We start from the raw sequence: 22,279 nt of genomic DNA on the forward strand, positions 1-22,279 counted from the left end.
CTTGAGAGGTATGACGGTAATATGTTTGCATACAGTGCTGTTAAACGATGCTGCCTTATTACTGAGAGAGCTGTTTTTCTGGAGTTTTACCTAGTTAAGATCTTTCTCATCATACTTGCATTTATCTTATTTCAGTTTCTTAGTCCTTTTTTTCAAAAGCCTCCACATAATTTTTCGTGCAGCCACAATGTGGAAAAATGTATGAAAAAAAATCTCAAGTGTCAAAAAGAATGCATTTTGTAGCACCACCAGAAAAAGGCAATTTTCTCTGTGTTACATTTTCAAGTGTTGTCTTATTGTTTGTTAAGAGTATTTTAGAAGTGAATAAAACTTGGCTCTTAAGATATTGAAGATAATCTTCCCACAATCCTGGTTTTCAAGTACATTTTCCTCCCAGTAATTGAGACCATACTTTGACACAATCAACTCACAGCAAAATATCATATTTGAGTTATGTCAGCATTGATGCATTTTCCTTCTCCAGAGCTATGCTGCCTCCTTTTCTTGGCTTTGTCAGGAAATTTTAATAGGGCTTCACTTGATTCATTGAAGACCACTCATGCAATCTCATATATTTTTACAGTTCTCCATAAACTTCAGAAACATTATTTCACAGGTCTCTGACTTATAAGATAGGGACTGATCCTTTATCCAGTCAAATCAGTGGGAATGTTGCCATGGACTTAAACAGCTTTACAAGACAGATCCTCTTCACATTCAAATATACATCAGAGAACACCCTTTAAAACCAGATAAGGGCCATTTAACTCACAGTAATGCTGGAAAATTATATTCTTAGATTTTATTTTTATGATAAAATATTTTATATATTCATCAAAACAAAATCATTTTTAAATTTACATTGTGATCAATAAAAAAATAACTAAGAAACAGTAAGTAGAAAATGGCCCTGAAAGACAGATTTTCTGTGAAAATGCACGGCTTCTCACACCAGCGGGGCAAAACACTTCCCTGGAAATGCTCAGACACCCAAAAGTGAATTAAAACCCCCAACACGTTCTAAAACGTATCTGCTCCCGAAGAGCCTGAATCCTCATGAATAGTGCTGATACTTTGTGTGTGGTCATCTATATTCATAGATGGCAGCATCACAGACATCTTTGCTGGGGAAGCCAGTGAACTTAAATGTGGCGCATATTCCTCTCCTAAAATAAAGGGAGAAAGATCACATTACATCCAGTCCAAATACAGCAATTTGAAATGTACTGAAGTAATCTCCGTGTGTGTGGGTGTGCATGCATGTGTGTTGTGTTTGCAGCATCTTGGAAAGAAGACATGCCCCCCCGCCCCCTCCCAGTCCCACAAGCCTTATGAAACAGTTCCAGCTGCTATAAACTAGGGGTCGACAATGTTTTCAGCCAACGTGCCAAAAACACCCCAACCTCAACCCATGGCTTGACTTGGTGTGCCAGGGCAGGCGGAAGCTGTGAGGGGTCTGATCCTCATTGCTGGTGGAGGGTACATAGACACCTCCTGGCAGATGGTGGGGTAGGGGCTGGGGTTGCAGCTGCACTGTCCCAGCTCTCTCCTTGCCGCGCTTCCCGAGGTGCATATGCAGGTGTCGCTGGCCATGGACCCCAGAGCCCAGGCCCTGTCCCACAGCCAGTGGCAGCTGCACTCACGCCTCAGTGTGCACAGAGGGGAAGGGGCCACAGCAGTGCAAGCCCAGCCCCTCCCCTGCCAGCAAAGAGCCAGGCAGGGGCTCTGAAGACCTCAGTGCAGCAGCTTGCAGCCTCCCGGCTGCCTGCCACAGCCAACCCAGGGTCTTGGCAGGCTCCTGCCATCCTCCAGAGCCTGGGCTGCTCGCAGCAGATGCCAGGGAGGCTGCAAACAACTGCACCGAGGTTGGCTGAGCCCTGGCCTGACTAATTGCTGGCAGCAGCTGCACATGTGTCTCCGGGTGGACAGCAAGGGAGGGGCCAGGGTTGTATTGCCCCAGCCCCTTCCCTGCCATGAGCCCTCTGGCCTGCGTGCAGCCGCTGCCGGGGCTCCAGAGCCCGGTGCAGCTGTTTGCAACTTCTCGGCTTTCCAACTTCATGCTCTGGCACACGTGCCAGGGGTTGCTGATCTCTGCAACACATCCATCACAAAAAGCAAGGAAATGAAAAACTTAGGCCACTATCAGTATATATCCATTAATCCTTTGTGCTCAGGCATAAGCTCTTTCATTATCTCAGCTTCTCTACACCACAGCCTGACCACCACGAACCCTGCCCCATACAGAAGCCATCCTCCCCCTCCGTGATTGTATGAGCATCCTCTGCACTAGACCCTTGTCATTCATCCCTCTTCCTCCACCCTGGGGAAGACTCCACACAGAGAGACAATGAACCAAGGAACCTCGCTGGAAGAGCTGGGCTGTGGATTTTACCAACTACGTGCGTTTCCACCGTCCATGTCCCAGGTACTGAGAGATACCAGCTAAGGCAAGGTTTTGCAGATCTCCATCACAGTTCCCTCTGCCTCTGGCCCAGGAGAGGCAAACAGTTGCTGTGATGAAGGAGGCTAGGTGAGCTGGAGTCTAGCCTGCAGGTCCAGTGGGGAGCGCTTTGGGGGGCTCAGTGTGGGCAGGCTTTACTATAAATAATACTTGTAAATAGTTCTCAACTGTTTTGTTGCAAGTGTGGCTGATTGAGTCTGAGAATGAGAGAGGGTCCCCCTGGGCGGCGCGGGAGAGGAGGGTCCCCAGATGGACCGTGGGAATTGGAACGACGGCACCATAAAGTCTGGTTGTTTTGAAGCAGTCTGCTGTGCTGTTTAGGACAGCAAGACTCTGACCCCTGCTCTTTAAAAGAATAAAAACACTCCCTCCTTCCTGGGAGTGGACCAAAAAGGAGCTCCCCAAGGTGGAGGTGCTATGGATCACCAGGGAAGCTGGGGACTTAAAGAAGAGCCAGGGACTTGTAGCCAGAAGCCTGCCCGTTGTGAAGCCACGCTAGGGCTGACTGCAGGGGGTCCTCACAGAAGAGGGAGAACAAATTAGCCTGCTTCTTGGGGGAGTCCCAAGGAAAAGCTTTCCCCTGCCCCTTGAAAAGGGACAGTTTGATCCTTTTCTTTTTCGTGACACCTCTGTAGAGTGGAAGCACCAGACAAAACCACCTTGCAACAGTGGGAGACTGCTACAAGGAATAAACCTCAAGAGCTTTCAGCAGCATGCTTGGCTGAGCAGCTGTCAAAGCCCACCAGCAAGGAACTGCCAGCAAAAGGAAACCACTTGCAGCCTGATACCTGGGGAACACTGGGGACAAGGCCTACGGGAAAAGGTTACAAGCATGAGTGTCACGGACAAGTACAGCACAAACGGCGCTGGGTGGTAAAAGCACCAGAATTAAAAGAAGTAAATCCGCCAGGAGGGCAGAAGGATTTCTATGATCCCCTTGGTGCTGCTTTGTCCAGTAAAGGGCTCAGCAATATCCTCAAGGAAAGCTGAGCGCACGCCTGGCTCAGCATGGGACAGTGAAAGCTCTGTTGGAGTATGCTCTTACATCAACATGACACCGTCATCTTTCCATGTTCTTCGACAGCCTCAGCAATTAAAACTCCATTCTCTCAAAGAAAAAAAAGAAAGAAAAAAGGGAACCCCACCCCCCCATGAGGCTTTCCCTCACCTTACTTAATAATCTCTGACGACAATGTAGTAGCACCACCCTTTCACCTGACTGTGCCAGGACATGCTTCCAATTACTAATTAAACTAATCGCTGATTGAATGAAACCTGCTGCTAAAATAAAATTTCATTCAGTGTTTTTCATGCAAGAGCAGTTGCCAACTTCCAGCAAAGGCAAACACAGCCAGGGCCAAACTCAGTAAATCCAGCACGGAGAATGATCTGTGTGCCAGCTGTCCCTTCTGCATCTCAGGATGACTGGCCTCTAGGGAAGGCAAAAAGACAGGAGGTTGCTGCCCCCCTGGCAGGCTTGTTGAGTCAGTACATTACCTGGCTGCTACAACCACAAAAAACTCTCTGATCAACATAACTTCCAATTTGCAAGCCTATCTGCCCCTTGCATCTCCACCTCTGCAGACATTGCCATCACCTCATTCCCCTAGCTGGCTTTTTTCTGCAAAGTATGCCTGCCCGAGTTTATGTTGGCAGAAACCTCGAGTGAATCCAACCTGTTACCAGTACGTGCCAAAAGCCGTTCCTCTTCTGAAGCCCATTTGAAATGGCACTTCTGGTAATGCTAAGGAACTACATATCTAATAAACATTATTTTATCCTTTAAAGATGATATTTGCTTTAAGTTTTAAGGGGCGTCCTACATTAACTGCCTGAACGTAGCAAAAAAAGTTTGGTAAAGGAAAATGAGAACAGAAGAACTGAGTGAACGTTCACTTGGTCAGAAGCGAAGCTAACCCTGAGGTTAAAATGTGACTGAAATGCTTGAGGAAACCTTAAGTCATCATTAAATGCTAAAGCAATCCTTTGTATGTTCTGCCTACAGTTACACGTCATTTGATGCTTTCAAGACTCGACTTTGTTAATAATTTCCATAGTCATGCCCCTATTTCATGATGTCATTGTTTCAACAGCTGTTTTCAGGTTTGCTAAAAAAGAATATACCCCTGATGCTATGGGTCTGCATTCATTTCATCCAAGCTGCCAAGCATTTGAAGCTGGGGCACTGAAAGATCGTACCAGGCTACATTCCTCCTAACACATGCTCAAATATATTTTGCAGGCATAGTCAGGCCCAAATTTTATGTTTGGTATAAAACACTAGAAGTACACAGAGAAGCCACTACCTCTCCTCAAGCACCAGAAATGTTATCAGCTGGCAGCTGCTGGGTTACCTACTTCATCATCTTGTACTGATCTGTAAAGCTTCATTTCAAATGTATCCACTGTGATGATTTAGTTTCAAGGTGCAACTCTAAAATATTCTCTGTGTTATGAGAGACGCATGGAGAATGTGCGTTAGCTGTACTCTGAACACCTTAAATATGAAAGCTTAGGAAAGCCCTATTTCAGCTAAGTTTGAGAGTTTGTATCACAACTGCAAGTTTCCAAGGGAAAGGGCAGTAGCCTGTGGGTGCTTGGACACGTGACAGGGGTTTAGTTCTCCCTAAATTGAAACAGTAGGTTTTTAATTGCGTTGTTAAAAAACCCACTGTTTCAATATAGGGACTTCTGTCACATCACAGTGATGCCCTCTCCTCCCTCCACCCGCCACGGGCAGGCTCCACCGGGGAAAAAAAAAAGTGGTGAGGGGCCCTGATCCTTTTTTTCCCCCCAGAACCTGCCCACCTCTTCCACCACTGGGAAGAATGCTGCTGGTGGGCTCTGCCCTGCGGGGAGCCCCGTGCTTTCCTCTGCAGTGGTGACACCCCCCAGGCAGCATCAGCCCGCTGGCTCAGGGGCTGCTCGACCCATCAGCAGCTCAGCCCCCGGCTGTGGGAGATGTGGGCAGGCTCCGGGAGGGAGTTTTTTTTTCCCCCAGAGCCTACCTGCCTCTCCTGTGACCAGGGAGGGGGGGGCGAGTGGTCCCTGAGCTGCGGGAGACCCCAGTCCTTCCCTCTGTGGCAGCAGTGCCCCCTGGGACCACCCAGATGGACTGCTAGTGGATAGGTGCTACCCAGGGAGGGTGGGGTGCAGCTGCCTGGGCCCCCCCCCGCAGCTCAGGGCCTGCTAGCAGCTCACCCCCCAGCCATGGGAGAGGCAGGCAGGCTCTGGGGGAAAAAATAAAATTAAAAATAAATATCAGGCCCTTGGCCACTTTTTTCTTCCTGCAGTGGAGCCTGCCTGCACAAGCTGCCACCAGGTCACATAGCCCCTGAGCTACACAGGGCCTGGTGTTTCCCTCCACAGCAGCAGTGCCCCCCCGGACCACCCCGGCGGGGTGCTAGAGGGTGGGTGCCAGCTGGGGGGTGCTGCTGTCATGGAGGGAAGGTCCAGGGTCCCCCGCAGCTCAGGGGCCGCTTGGCCCGCTGGCAGCTGCCCCCGCCTGCAGGAGAAGCAGGTAAGTTCCAGTGTCCCATGCACCGTCCCTGCTGCCTTCCCACCACCTGGGACCACTCAGGAATGGCCTGGCTTGCTCCTGGGCAGTGCAGCAAGGCAACAGGAGGGCAGTTGAGCGAGCTAGTGGCATGAGAAGGTGGAAGGGACAGTGCACAGGGCACTGGAAGCCCGCCAAACCCAAGCTTCCAGTGTCCCATTGCACATTGTTATGTAGCAAACTAAAATATATTGGATGGTTTTTATCTTGCTACGTAACAAGGTTATTTAAAGCAAAATACACTGCCGCACATGTACATCATCATGAAATTAAAGCGAAATATGCCACCACAGGTGTAAACAGTGACACCATTACAGTGGTGCAAAAGGGCAATTAAGCTGCTTTAACAGCCAATTTTGTCACATGTACAAACACCTTTTATGTCTATGTGAGCCCAACTGCGTAACTATTAAATTACCATCACCTGTGTGTTATCATCATCACCTCTTGCTAAAAGTGGTGCATGTTATAAAACACACTCATATGCACATATATACATCTATACACAAAACAACCACATACTTGACACGTTTGCTTGGTCACATGCATGTTTGCTGATAGCTGTATCTGCCCTTTGGATGAACATGGCTGATGTCTGCACAGGCGTGGCAAGCTTTGATGTCATATAATAAAACTAAAATGTCACAACTTTAAACTTAAGAGAACTATTCCCAATTAATACACTGCAGCTTCAATCTTATACTTTAATCCTTTGCTCATAAATATACAACTAATAATTGTGTTAATAATTTTCAGTGCCTAGTAAAAGTGAAATGAAATATGTGACCATTCTATAAAACATGGACTGGTAAGTCTACATATCACAAGAGCAGACACCTTTCACCCGTTTAGAAGTGCTGGAAGGACTCCGTTTCATCTTATCATCTTCCCCTAAAACATTTACAGAAATTCTTCTAGTTAAGATCCAATAAGTAGAACCAGTGACCTCAAAATGACCTATTTCTCCAAATTCATTGTCACCATCTCACAGAATACATTAATACAACTTGTGAAAATCGATACCATTTATATGCCTGTAAGGACCCTTGATTAGCTGAAATTCAATAATGACCCACAACTTTTGGGTGAAGCATCAACAACAAGGTTGGTCACCTTTCAGATTTGGCATCTTTGGCACCTTAGCAAATCTATAACAAATCCTTGTATAATACTCAGTTTGAAGATTCTGGTTCAACAGAACCACGACAAGGAGCCTGCATGTCTCTAAGTGACATGTTACAGGAGTCTTCATACGCAAGACCGATTCACATGTGTGCTTTGTACACAAGATATCATGCATCCAGAACACAAGCCAATTCGAGCAGGAATTAAACAGACTGCAGGGAGGTTTGGTTACTAATACCATATGTCAACATTAGGAACAAAGAAAAATGTTTATATCATTTTTCTTCTATTTGACAGAAAGGAAAAAAAAGTCTGATTCCTTAAGCCAAAAACATGTTCTTTAACCCTTTGAGTCCAGTGTTTTCCTTCCAGAGGGATTTAGTAAAACTGGTATTTTAAGTCTGGAATTGCATTAAAGAGAATTATAACCAAGACCTCATGCTTTTAAGAGGATCTGTACGATGGCCTTTGAAACCCCACAACAGATAAGGGTAAACTGTAGGACTGGGAAACAATTTCTTCAACACCATGCATGGTTTTTGCTAGAATGTCAAAAAAGTGCATCGCCACCTCCCAAAGCTTGGATGCTTGTTTTACAAATGTATAAATTCATGTGACAAAATAAAGCAGCTAACTCCTATAGCAAGAGTAAACTTCCAGGCATCTGTAAAAACAGCTCCAGACCAGGACTCTTATTCCCTTAATAGCAGTGGCTGATATGAACAACTTGTTTCTTCTTATGCCAGATTCCAGCTGCTCCACTTTGTTTAATACTGACTTCAAAGTTAAAAACACTGTCCTGTCCCAACAAATAACCTTCCCCAGATGGCATTATCTCAAGTGCTATCCCCAGTACTCAGAATATAACACCTGCAGCCCTTTAATTCAACGTTTTATAAACTTCCAAGAGGGAAGTGATTTTTTTTAAATCTTCTCTCTTACCCACCCCCTTGCTTTCTTTGCACAAAGCAGCTTCACATCTGGGTTATATTTACAAAAGAACTTTAGCAGGAAGAGAGGGAGTATGCTGTCAGGCTTTCTTACAATGGCAACTTAAAAAAAATGCCAACAACTGAAAAGAATGAGATTGAAAAGCTGCAAGTAGCCGGACATTTCCCCTATACCTCTTACCTGCAAGTAAAGTTGTGAGGTACTTATTAGGCTCAACCTCTGTCCGATCCGCATCCCCATGGGAATCTGTATTGTAAAAAAACATTCATTTTAATATCTGGTAGCACTGGCAAATTCCCAAGTATGGAAACACAAGAAGGATTCTGTCCTATAAAAATCAAAATTATTCCAGATTTCTTGGACTAAAATATGCAATACAAAACAGTCTCATCTTCAGTCAAGTGGTTCACTGGCAAAACTGAAAAGCAAATAGATGCTATGCTGTTAGTCATGTTACAAATTATAAATAACATCAATACCGATTTAGCCACGTGTCCATCTATACTTTACACGCTGGCTACATAACTGAGTGCTTCTGGAATTGAATGGCCTTTAGAGTTGAAACAAGGTACAGCTAAAGAGAGACAAGTTAAGACCATCCATTTATACAGTATAGGCCAACAGTCGGTAACATTTTTTGGTGGAATGACGCAACTTGGGTCCAAGGTTGCTTGAAGACCTGGCTGCTGCTCCCACCACAACTTCTACCCACTGCGTGGCTGAGGCACAGCAGGAGCGAAGCCGCCTAGCCCCATGGGCCAGATCCAATGACTCTGTTGGCTAGATCCAGTCCATATGCTGTAGACCAGCAGTTCTCAACCTTTTGCACCTTTATGTCCCACCTAGGTAAGGTCAAAAAATCCTGGTCTCACCGGTTGACGAGCAGGTCCCCCAGAGGCCAGTCGAAGAGCAGGGAGGAGAAAGGTTCCCCAGGGGCCAATTGAAGCGTGCAAAAACGAAACAGCACTTCCAGTTTTGCCGCTGTGACCCAAGTCCCAACTAGAGGACCTTCGCGTCCCACTGGTTGAGAAACCCTGCTGTAGACCACGATAGTCTAACCACTTTGACCAACAGTAACAGTGAAAGGAACAAATCAGGGGGTTGTCAACAGTTTCTCAAACAATCCCGTCCCCCCAAGAAGTTACCCCCTTGTCTGAGAACAGTCATCCATTAATACTTCTCACAGAGAAAGAGAAAGCACCTGGCTGAAGGGAAACTACTAGATGAAAGCATACCCCGCAGTCCTCACTCAGGCTGCACTCCCACCCAGCTCGCTGGAAATTCTGCCCAGGCAACTGCAGCAGTGGGATGTCGTGTCCTGGAATTTCTATGCAAAATATGTACATTTTGGTTACTATGGAGAATTTAACGTGCCCTTCTCAATTATTATGCCCCACTAAAGGCATTCCCAGGCTGTCCTAATAGCAACAGGGTTTGAGGCAGGGATGGTCTTTTCATTGCATGATATCAATGCCTTGGACAAAGCACCCCTGGTCTCGACTAGGAGCTCTGGCTGCCGCTGGAATAGAAACAAAGCAACAAGGAGGGCGAGCAGCGCTGCAATTTCACAGCCTTGTTTCCAGGCTGAAAAGCAGAGTAGTACAGAAGCTGGCTGGTTTTGTGACAGTCTGTCAGCAAACTCAGGCCACATTTCTACTGAGCCTGGGGTAAGTTAGATGAAAGGGATGGATTTATAGTTAAAAAAACAGAAAACCCCACAACAGTTGTTTTGCAGGAACGGACTGACGTGTAGGAAACTGAACCTGGAACCGCTCGATCTAAAAACATGAAGACCTCCATTGCTTGAGCTAAAGAACCCACATTTCTTTGTGCAAAAGCTGGTCAACTAATAAAGGTCTGTAACAAGGACTTAGCCGCGGAAGGAGAGAGGAAGTTACACGGTGTAAGTCGGCATGAGTTACAATGTGGCTCTGACTTAAACTGACAACTTAAGCCCCTGCTCTGTGTAACCCTGTTTCTCACATGAACACACTTTGTTTCCTTTTAACTTTTCTTTTATATGTTTGGTGTAAACTGTGACTTAAATCCAACCTATAAATATTTGTGAGAAAAGAAAGTAATTTGGATGCCAAGAAAAGAACAGAGGATGGGGGCACTGGCTTACAAGATAACAAATATTTTCACAAGTAAAATATTGGAAAATTCTTCTTCCTTTGCTCAAACAAGTTTGAGTTCAAGGTTCAGGCATTTCTGAAACATGATGTTCCCAGCAAAAACAACAACAAGGAAAAAAAAAAAAAAAACAGATTCTTCAAAATCAGAAACAGAAATGAGTGAAGAGGTCAGTGGAGAAGGTCAGATATAAAATAACTGTAGAAAACTTTACTGGGCAAATTCTACAGTCTCATTTCTAGATATTTTATTGCAGTCACTAACCTTTCTGCTACTCCTTCCATTGCAGCAATCTGTCCTGCTCTCAGGTAGATAGTTGAACCCAATGACTGGCAAATTTTTCTTTTTGCTACCCAGAAAAGCATTTTGAAAGCGTGTAGAGAGCCTTATCTAACAAACATTATTATATGCAATCTCAACTTAAACTGTCCCTAGATAAGTAAAGCCCCTCAATTTTCTTCCTGGGAAAAACCTCTATAAATGAGGTCTCACAAATGGAGCATCTTGTCATTTTTGAGTAGTAGTTCTTGACAGTCTCAGATGTTTCCCTGGAAAATAAAAGGAGGGGACTGCAAGCAAATCCCTTATGAAGCTTCACATGCTAGCTACCACCTCAAGACAAAACAGGAAATAGAATAAATGTGAAGGGACAGAAAAACTGGTCCGCTACCTGTCCCAGAACAGAAATTAGCTCAGAAGGTCTGAAAAACAGCGGAAGTTATTACATCTGCTTGAGGTAGCAGGTGCCAATGGGCAGTAGTGTGGCCAGCTAGACACTAACAGTCTTTGGATCAGCCAAAGACAGAGACAACTTAATAAAAGGCTGGAGGATTTTTAAGAATCCAGAAGGTGCTGGTCAGGGAAGGGTGTGCCTTTACAAACATGCACCTCCAACACTGATTCTCCCAATTCAGCAAACCTTAAAGCATGTTCTCAGTGGCCGTTTCTAGAGGTAATGGAGGAATCTGAAATGTGCCTGCATCCAGCCTAGACAGCCGGATTTTGCAATGAGAATCACCGCTCCATGCCAGTACTGGGAAAATGGAGCATCGCAGTCCTACACATGCAGATATGCACATCCACTGCAGTCCAAGCGGTGGTGGAAGCACCAAGACGACGTCCTGCCTTGACATACGAATTGCAGTAATCCAACCTCTGGCAGATCTAAACCCTTCCTCTGTGCCAGAGAGCAGTGGCAGGAAGAATCCCATCAAAGCACAGCTTGACGTGTTAACAGTTACTTGCTTTTGTTTTCAATTTTTTTTTTACCTCATCAGAAGAATGATTAAAACTAAACAAGCTAACGTGTGTTTCGGATCCAATGAAACACTAGAAACTGAGCAATAAAGCAGTTCCTCAAATAAAAGCTATATGACACACTGGGTTCATATAAAGTCCTTCCCCTTCTAAGGATTTTGCTCAAACCAGCCTGCCTTGCAGGGTGAAAGGACCAGCAGTCTGGCAACTACTCTGCAAGATTTAGTGTGCTCCTATCCACGTTACTAACTCAACATGCGAGTGAGCGTGACTGGCAACTGCTGCCGATGAAACAGGTTCTGTGCGTTACAGGTCAAGACGGAGTGTGCACTGGGTGGAAGTTGCGCTGCACCTGCTTGCAATATGTCTTGTATTTCCCAGCCCCATTAATCCTTCACTTTCATGTGTACTCAAAATCCTCGCATGGATTTAGGAGGGGGATATTCACAGAGCTAGTGTAATGAGACAAAAGCCAGCTATTTAAAGGCACCGGGTGAAATTCCGGCCCCACAGAAGGCAATGGCAAGACTCCCACTGGTTCCAATAGGACTCTGATTTCATCTGTTGCAGCATTATTATTTTTCGAAGGTTTCTGAAGTGCTGAACATGTTATCTCCATGAAGGGCCAAGAAATTAATATCTTGTTTCACTGGATATACAGCAGCATGATCAAGAAGTTTTAGGAATCAATTTTCAAGTAAAGCATGAGGCAATGAACATGGAGTACCTAAATGGGTCTCTCAGCAGGGCAGAAGTATTTGGCTAGAAAAGAGGACTGTGCAATCCTCTGTCCCTAGGAGCAATCCAAGCCTAGCTTGAAATGGAGGCTGTGGATGGATGGTTAGAGCGCAAGCTTCCCCATGCCGTCCCGTGTCGTGTTGTTCTTCACGCAGGTATTCTCCAATTTTGTACTAATTAAAATTTTTCCAAATGGCCAAAGACTCAGAGCATCAGCATTCATACATTTTTAACATGTGAATATTCCCAGGATGCCCTGTATTGTTTTTCTGACTTGCTGACTGTTCCAGGACTACAGGATTCTCCACATGGGATCACTTTGCTAAGGGTTGTATTACTGCATTACCACTACAAAAAGAAAATCACCATCTTAAGATAAGTATATGTGCAGTGTAATTACACAATTTTGGGTGCATATATTTTTCTATGAAATATTCTGGAATTGTTTTAGTCTAGGGGGAAAGATAGCCAAACAAATAATTAGCTCTTGAACAAAGGCATCTTTTTAGTCGCAATTCTGCTAAGAAATATGGATTTATTTTATTTGAGCACTACATTCTTTCTGATAACAGTCTCTGAACACTGAACTCTCACGTCTTATTCACAAGTTGAAAAGCTCTTGACAAGAATGAAACACCTTTAAAACACTGGTACATTAGTAAAGCATGGTGGTTAAAAGCCTTAATCTGTTGACTTTAAAAAAAAAATCCATAGAAATGAGCAATTCTAGGATCTTCTAAATAGGCAAACACATGCTTCCTGTGCAGCAGGTTTAAAAGTGTGCTGCAATCATCTTTACGAGTAAGAACCATTAAAATAAAAATGCAGAAAAATGTGAACTGTCTATTTATATAGTCAGGCAGCTGTGAATTAAGCTTCCTTAGGCTGCTCTGCCAAGGACCCCTTAGGCCTTTTCAACTACCTGATGTAGAGACAAGAAGTAATCCTGTCTTTATTATATAATACATAATAGCCCAAGACCAGAGATAGAAAGGTTTGATCATAAATCTACCATCTCTACCCCATATAATTTCCAAGTCTTTTAAAATCTAAAACGCTACTGTGCACGCCAAAAAAAAAAAAAAGAAAGAAAAGAAAAATATCCCTCCTCGCAAAAATTCCCAGCAAGTTTGAGAAAAAGTGTGCAAAAGAAATAGCAAAACTCCTTCCTGAACCTCAAATGCAGGTTACTTCACTAGTACAAAACTGACAGCTAGCTCTAAATTATTAATTTCTATCAACACAGAAATGTACTGTTTGCTTAAATGCATTCCTCATACTTGATACCACCATCTCAGCAGGAAAACATTCGATCTATCTGCCATGCTAAAATACACGTTTCATTCACCTCTTAAATGCATTTCTTCTGAATGTAAAGTCCTCGTCTCCAACTCCTAGCTATTATGAGAGGGAGGAGAGGACATGTACAGGCGTCTGCTCTAAGCACGGCTGGGAACGGACACGGCTCTTGACAGTTTCACTACTGCCCTCCGGTTTGTGAGCGGCTGCAGTGAAACCGCCAAGACTTTGCTCTGTGCAGATCTCTGGGCAGCACTCAAACTCTGCCTACGCACTCAGGAAGATGACAATACGCCAATTTACGCTTGGTTCTCGTTTAGGAGGTTGCTCTTCCAATCTAAAGGGATACAAAACTAAACCGAAAATGTGAAAGCTTATGGTCTGAACAAACTGGTGGCTTAGGCCAAATTTCACTACAAAAAACTTCTGTAAAAGTACGTTTTTTTAAAAGGCTCTGCATGTGTTTCGTAGTGAGGCTTCTACGTTTTAAAGTAATGGTGATACCCTAACAGTCCCACTTTGTTTATCTCAGTAAGTACTAACACCGTGGATGAAGGAAATAAATCTTTCTAAAGCTGGAAAGAACGTGCATGGTACAGCAAGATTTCACAAGCATGGTAGCCAAAGTCCTGACTTTGCAAACTCTTTCTTACATAGACCTGACTTTATGCAGCAAGTAGTCCAAGGACTGAAATGATTAGATTTTAAAACATATTTTGGAATTAATTCTCCCCATTATTAGAATGTAGTATTTTATATTCTGTCATCATCATATACATTTATACCCATATACTCTACCACACACACACACTTAAGTAAGAGAGATCACAGAGAGAGGGTAGAGCTGATTTCTGTAAAGAGTGAGGGGGGGAAATTAAAATCAAGTCTACAAAAAAAACACAACCCCTTCCTGTCTTGCTTTCAAACACAGTTCCCCATTCCCACATTCTTATACAAAAAAGAACTGATTCCAGAAGATATTTTAAAATCTAGTATATGGATATGCATATTTTTTATGCAGATAAATCATTGTTTTCTTACACAAGTTAAATGGAAACAAATCTCACATGTCCAGAAGAGAATAAACTCCTTACAGACTACCTTACTTATTTAATATACTAGGCAAGACAGTACTCAAGCACCACTGATTTGGTGAAGTTTGGGCATTGTCTATTAGTGAGAGGCCACAGAGTGGGACCTCTGTTGTGGGACTTTGTAGAGAGCTGATTCTGCTCTTGACTCCAAGACAGGCTCACAGCATGACCCTGGCCAAGTCAATTAATACCTTTGTGCCTGAGTTCTCAATCTGCACAATGAATATATTACTGCTCCCTTTTCCTGCCCTTTGTCAGGCCTATTTATTTACACTGTAAGCTCTCTGGGAAAAGGACCATCTCTTACTACATGTTTGCACAAAGCCTGGCAAAAAAAGGGCCTTGATCCTGGTTGGGGCCTCTCTGAACTTCTCCAGAGCAAATGTTAGTACAGTTTGACTGCCTGTATTACAGCAGGAGGGGTTTGATCCTTCACTCGTCTTTTAAAAGAGACAAGTTCATATATTATTTGCAAAATTAATACTGTTCACTCTTCTCTGTTTTTACATAGCTATTTTAAAGTTGGGTAGACTCAAGAGCGGCTAGAAAGTGACTTACACAGGGTGCCATGATATCCTTTTAAGGGTGCTGAGGGGTACTGCACGATATCAGCATCGTTAGGCGTGCACACAGTTGCACATAATTCAGAAGATAAATCCAGAGATTTCAAATAGCATCTTACATGAGGGCTTTCTGAAATCACTGCAAAGGAAGAATTTCTCTATTACTTTTTCATAGTCAAAACATAAATGAAAATGAAGAGCCAACATTTCTTGAGGGGTGCACTAAGTCCAAAAAGGTTGAAAACTACTGAGCTAGAATCTGGCATTATTCATGTGATCTCTTTACTGAGCATTAACCCCCACCTTGTCTCAGCTGGAAATCTATTCTAAACCTGACAAAAGTCCTAATTAAGAAATATTTGCTGGCTATATTTTCACTTATCAGGCCTTAATAGATGGTATACTACAGCAAATTAAATTACGGAAGGACAGCCATCCCATTACTAAATATGACTTATTTTATGCATCAGCTTTTAAAAAAAGAATACACAACCATCTCTGAGATAGAGGAAGCTGATAGAAAATATACACCGACTAGCTAATCACACAAACCAAGGGAAAAAAATCTTTAAAGCACTTTTGTTGGATATAGAGCTCAACAAAAAATGTATTCTGTTCACTGTACACACGACACCAAGGGGAATAAGAGCCAGTTCAAGTTCTAAGTTACCATTACTTGGGTAATAGTTTCAAGCTGCAAGGCGCAGCCGTATAGGTCCAGCCAGACAGGCTATCACAGCAGTGCTTTGATAGCATGGGGCCCTTAAGTGTCAGGATATAGAAAAGGCAGCCGTTGTTGGCTGTGAAAACAGTCTGATACAAACCAGATGGGGGCTGACTTGATGGGCAACACAAAGGAAAACAATTGGCTCATTCAACAAAGTCAGGCCACTGCCCCAGAGAATTAACAGAAGACAATAACAGTCAACCGGAGTGGAGGCAAACAAGAAACAGCCATGCGGTTATGGTTTAAGGAATTGTTTCTCTTCAGACTAAACATAAAGTTTTGATTTCTAATTCTTATATTCACTCATTTCAGTTTAGTTTACAGGCCCCTCTCCCTCCAAAGTCTTCTGTATAATTCATTTATATCATGCCTGCGTTCTAACACCTACTTAAACAGGGGGGGGAAAAAGCTACACGACAGGGAAGGGCGTATTATTTTAATGTTTCCTGGAGAATACCAAGATCACAGACAACTTGCTCAATTACTTCAGGAAAAAAAACGTGGCAGATTCGCAAGTGATCAATGTTCCCCTTGATGCTCTGCTTTCTTTAAAAAATGGAAAAAGCCCCTGGTCACGTGCCAGAATAATAAAAGCCATCCTACGAAAATGCTTCCCAGTTTTTTGCAGATTTTTTAATTCAACAGAAGTAAACACCAGACTGACCATGTCACAGTATAACAGTCTTCTCTGCACTGCTCCGGTTAAATATCCATTAACACACCTATTTCATAGATTTCATAGACATTAGGGCTGGAAGGGACCTCGGAAGATCATCGAGTCCAGCCCCCCGCCCAAAGGGCAGGATTATTATGATGAGCCTAATTTGGAGGCATCCAAAATATGAAAAAAAGAGTTATTCTTATTTAAGTCATAACTCAAATAGCGTCATTCTTTTTTAACACCATGCTTGTAGCCGATTATAGTCCCAAATATAAATTGCTCTTGCTGTTTTATTGCAGGAACTATAAACGTGACATGTGCAAAGGTATTTTGATTACAAATGACTTAGAGAGATTGCACAGTCAGCCGGCTCTCTAAGGGCCTTCTGCAATTGTAGACTCGGGATAAGAAAGCCCCAGTGTTTTCCTCCTGTATACTTCAAAGCCCCCGCTGCTGGAGGCTCTGCATTGCAGCTATCCTTTTCGAGTCCAAGGGACTGGATGGTATGCCCTGAGGAGCAGGCCGACACTGCTTCTTGGTCTACCTTTGGTTGGCAGGGGGGCATGCATCAGTGAGGAGCTGCTGTTTCACATAGACTCTTTCAATAAAAAGCCAGGTTAAAGCCCTGAATTGATGGATCCCACTTGATAGCTTGAATGCCTCAACCAAGCCATCAGATGGTGCGAACCAGAAATATTTTTCATAGAAAAAAGTTAAGAAATAGAGTGTTCACTGTCCACTGCAGGGGTTGGCCCACAAGGCTGGATCCTTCCCAGGGCAGCAATGAGGATCAGATGGCACAAAGCTGGGACCAGCTGCCCATCTCCTTTGTAGCACCTTCCTCAGAAGCTCTCCCTGCTGCCTGCACTTACCTTGCTACAGAGGGGCTGGGGATCTGCAATGAGGGTTAACACGGCCAGCTTGCGCTCCAAGGAGAGGGGTGGGGAAGGGGCGACAGGGATTTGTGGCTCACAGAAGGGAGCTGGGTTGCCAGCTTCAGCCCAGGTGGCAGAATGTTGCTGACCCCTGGTTTACTGGCTCAACGAAGTCTGGAGCCAATACCAAATGGCCTTTGTCAATTTGTTCCCATTTTTAATTGGAGAGGGGTTTTGCCTGTAAGCATGGTTGTGTTCTGAGGAAAGTTACTACTGTAGCACCTCTTCACTCATTCCATCTTCTCCCTGTTATTCAGAATAACATCGGGGGCTGGACTCAATGATCTCACAAGGTCCCTTCCAGCCCTAAACTTCTATGAATCAGCTTCTTTTAGTGCCAGAAGTAACCCTGTACTCCCTTCTCTTCCTTGCACACTGCAGCCAGTTCTGCAGGGAAGTAGAGAGCTGGCTTCTATTCCAGCTCACACTTATCAGCAGAGCTATTAGCTCATTTTCAAAAGCAGGGCCAAATTCTACAAACCCAAGGAAGATTGGAGCAGACGCAGGTGTAACCGAGCATGCCATTTGGCTTACATGTGCAGATCCCAGGGTGTTACTGCAGGTCTAGGTGCCAGTAAACACATTCCCTACATGTTTCTTCACATTTCTGATGTGGAGCTCCTCGTTATGCCATTGCTAGGGTGTTGCTGCTTGGAAGAGAAAAGCAACACCTAGCACAGCACACATCTCAGGCCCCTTCTTTTCCTTGCCCTTAGGTTTAAGAGCAGAGGACAGAGGAACTGGGAGTCCCTCAAATGTCAGGCCTCATTGAACTGGCAGATCAAGGGCAGCATGGCACAGGTCCCAAAAAAGTGGCCTTGCTCAGCCCCGCTCAGTGCAGACAACACTTCTGGCAATGAGTGGATGCGAATGCCAGCTGGTGAAGCAGGCAGCAAACTGACCCTCTGGCATCCAAGGTCTCTGCTCCCAGGACCTGCTCTCATGCTCTGTGCCGAAGCATGCCTGACACTCATATTCAGAAGCCAGGTGTCACCTTGCCCTTTGTCTGTCCAAAGGCCTGGAAGAGGCGACGGCTGCTTCAAGAAGTTAAATGTGAAGTCAGATAAAATTTAAGTGAAAAATTTTAAAAATGTAAATCCCATTTAAACACTCCGTAATTATGATTTACAGAACAGCTGCAATCAACCTGTGAAGTAAATAACAGTGTCTCAAAAAGCTACAGCTATGCTCTGGGAATATAAAAATACTAACTGCACAAAAATATAGGATCAGAAATTAAATGACTGTTGAAACAGTACCAAGATTTTCTTTTAAGTTGAGGACACCAGGGGTCTCCTGAGGCAGAGACAGAAACTGCAGCTGTCACACAAGCGTTAAACTAATATACCTTTGCTCATCTCCTGTACTATGCGTACACTGGTGCTTCTCAACCTTTTTAAACTCCAGGCGCCACTCCAAAACTTTTAAGATTTAGCAACACACCATCTAAAAAGCTAATATCAATATATTATGAATGTTAACATTATAGCATTATGTTGTGAATTAAAATACACTATTTTAATTAGAGTATACTCACCCCACTGCAAGGCTGCCGTGGCTAGATGGAGCTGGACCTCATGCCCCCAGCAGAGCCAGATCAGGCAGTGGCCTTAGCAAGAGCGTGGAGTCTTGCCAGAGCCCTTCCCAGTATGACCCTGCACGGTGTCTCCCAAAAACAGGCATGCTGGGCAGATGGAGATGTCCCACGTGCCTCTCTTCATAAGGTGCATCGGAGCTAAATGGAGAAACGGCCGCAGCAGAAAGGCACCTGTGTGCATTATATTATGCAGGAGAAATTGCCCCACACATCTCTGCTCTCACATGGACTCCCACATGTCCCCTGAGAAGTGGTGGCAGCAGAAAGGCATGCCTGCCTGTATTATATTATTCCAGTTCTACCTGGAGGTGGCAGCCTCTGTCTCCAAGCTGCCTCCATCACGGGAGTGAAACTGCCCTGCGTGCCTCTTTTTAGAAGGGATGCTGGAGCCAAACCAGGACGAGCTGTGGCAGAAAGGCATGCCTGCCTGCATAATGCAATACAGGCAGGAGCACCTTCCAGCTGCAGCTGCTTCTTGCTTCGGCTCCAACATGCCTCCTGAGAGCAGAGGTGCATAGGACAACTCCACCCCACCGTGGCTGTGGCAGAGGTAGCAGTAGCCCTTGGCAGGGTCTTGCAGCACCCTGTGGTGCCGCAGCGCTCAGACAATAATATTGGGACCTGATATTACCACGTGGCTATAACAGGTTGAGTGAAATTGGAGGTGAGCAGGTCAACCCACGGAGCCACTCTGACCTTATGGTCTGGAGTCAGAGCTTAAATGCAACTCTAACAGATAACTTGGGGGCAGGGAGACAATTTTGTCTGTTATATAGGGTCATTGATTTATTATTCTGTCCTAAATCTACAATCCTGGGTGATGTTAAAAAAAAAAAGGTGAGAAGTTTTTCCTAAACTGGACATAAAGAAAAACTTCTTTACTGTCTGAGTCTCCAGAGTCTGGAATAGACTCCCCCCCAGAAGTGGTGCAAGCACCTAATCTGGATACCTTTAAGAAACACTTGGATACTTATCTTGCTGGGGTGATCTGACCCCAGCTGACTTCCTGCCCCTTGGGCATGGAGCTGGACCCGATGATCTAGCGAGGTCCCTTCCAGCCCTGACATCTATGAAATCTATGTGATAGGATGTCCAAGTTATGCCCTACCGCAGGGAAGTCACCTCCTGTAGCCAAAGGGTAGAAACAACTGCATCTTACAGAACTGAGAAACTATTCTTTGCTATACTCAATAACTTTTGAGACTCTTCAGAACATTTCAGAAAACTTTCCTCTACTTTGAACCAATATACCAGGGTTTACATTAAAAAAAAAAAATGTAACAGCTGCCTGCCCTAAGTGAGACTCTAGGTAACAGAAGTGCTAAATCTATAGCTTTCCTGGGTGTCTCGCTAGTAAGTGTCTTCTCCATGGCAGAAGTCAACACAAGCAACACAACAGTGTGTCCCACAAAGGGACCCTTCTCCGCCCTTCACAGGGCACAGTACAGTAAAAGGCACAGAATGATTTTGTATTATGTTTACAAAATTCAGTTTTTGGTGAAGAAAAAGGCACTGAGCCAATTTTAGATTTGTAGACATAATCTCGGGCTGCTACACAATTCAATCCTATTTGTACATTAGAAAATGAACGGTAGTTCCCACCTGATTTCCCTCTTTAGTCATCAGAACTTTTAATAAAAGTTTTTTTTAAAGAGAAAAGATAGGTGTTGGCAAGCCGCATTTTATTGACAATATCACAACCTGTCAGCAGAGCATATTACAATGTGCTTTTTTACCCAGTGCCCCTCTGGACGTTGAGGTAAAGGCATGATAGGGTCTGATGCACGATCCGCACAACCATGCTTCCTGCCATGTCACAGGACAGATTTTATCACACCATGCACAGGACAGATCCTACTACGCCTTACTGCTGGGTACAGGGAGAGCCCAGGATCGTGACCCCAGGCTCCCCTTGCACCAGCACACTACAGGCAAACCCTGCTTAACACTGTTTTGCTTAGCACTACTTCGCTATAACGCTCATCTTAAATGGATACCTGATTCCACTTAGCACTCAACAAGTTTCATTATAAACGCTCGCAGTCACCATCTTGGGTCATTAAAAACAATGGCTAACCAGCGATAATTGGGGGCCTCACCACAAAAAAACCCATGAAAATTGCAGCAGGCACCACAATCAGCCTGAAAAATCACCTGCTTGCCTCATTGATTTTGGCAGGTCTAAACTAAGCTCTACACTCAGCATGAAATAGAAGAGATGCTTAAGGAAGCCAGGCCAGCAAAAATCCATACCTATAACACTACTTGCAGTGTATGGGAACAAGATGCACATCTTTATGTTTAACCGTTTTAAAACACAGTAGGTGGTCAGGTGGTAGAATAACCGTAACATTTGGCTATGGGTGCTAATCCGCTAGTCTAGGGGTCAGCAACATTTTTGGGCAGAGTGCCAAAAACACCCACAACTTCAACTTGTAAGAGGTTGGTGTGCCGGGGTGGATGACAGGGGAGCCACAAGGGACACAATCCTCACTGTTGCCATGTAGCCCCGGCTCCTTCCCCGCCATCCACCCAGAGGCACGTGCGCCAAGCAAAATGCCTCTGAGTGCCACACTCTGGCACCTGTGCCAGGTGTTGCCTACCCCTGCACTAGTCACTTCTTTCTAGTCATGTCACACCTAAGTGCCATCTCTTCGTACTGCAAGACTGGGACCTTGTCACAAAAAGAGCCATTCCTCCACTGTAAAAGTAAATAGTACTGATTTAGCTACACATACAGCCTGTTTCCAGCTGCACAGTGTGCATCCTCTAGCCTCAACAATGTAGCACTGAGTAGAGGCTGCTAATTCAACTTTTTAAAGAAGGCGGAAAGCTAAAACATGTCCAGCTGCCCTCTCCAAGGGTAACTACAGACATCTTGGAGGGAAGGCAGAAGCAGTTTATTATGCTGCTTGCTTCTGAAGTTACTGTAGTGACAGAACTATAAAGGGCAACTTCTGCTTCCCCCTCAACTCCCGGGGAAAAATGGGCACATGAAAAATAGTAACAAAGAAGGTTTTGCTCTACTGTTTTTTCTCATCCATTTATCAGGGGCAAAGGTTCTTTACATTTGAAAGAGATGCTTCCAACCTCTCCAGGCCTTTGTCCACTTCTGCTAACGTACAGCACCTAGCAGAACCCAAAGGCATCAGTGAATGCTATTCTAATGTTTATTAATAAAC

The 22,279-nt window shown here is 44.4% G+C and overlaps 1 protein-coding gene across 4 annotated transcripts in view; it reads right to left on the minus strand.

The window, feature by feature from the left end:
• Window positions 1-621: 621 nt before the first annotated feature.
• Window positions 622-22,279, minus strand: part of KIAA0586 (KIAA0586 ortholog) — a 118,370-nt gene continuing 96,712 nt past the window's right edge. For all 4 annotated transcript variants that reach the window (XM_019518396.1, XM_019518398.1, XM_019518397.1 and 1 more), the window contains 2 exons: window positions 8,274-8,339; window positions 622-1,166 (listed from right to left, as the gene is read on the minus strand). In XM_019518396.1, coding sequence (XP_019373941.1) covers window positions 1,021-1,166; window positions 8,274-8,339 — 212 coding nt within the window. In that variant the 3' untranslated portion in view covers window positions 622-1,020. The remainder of the gene's footprint in view (window positions 1,167-8,273; window positions 8,340-22,279) is intronic.

Source organism: Gavialis gangeticus, unplaced genomic scaffold (assembly GCF_001723915.1).
Source record: "Gavialis gangeticus isolate Ggan-Ray unplaced genomic scaffold, GavGan_comp1, whole genome shotgun sequence".
Lineage (NCBI taxonomy): Eukaryota > Metazoa > Chordata > Crocodylia > Gavialidae > Gavialis > Gavialis gangeticus.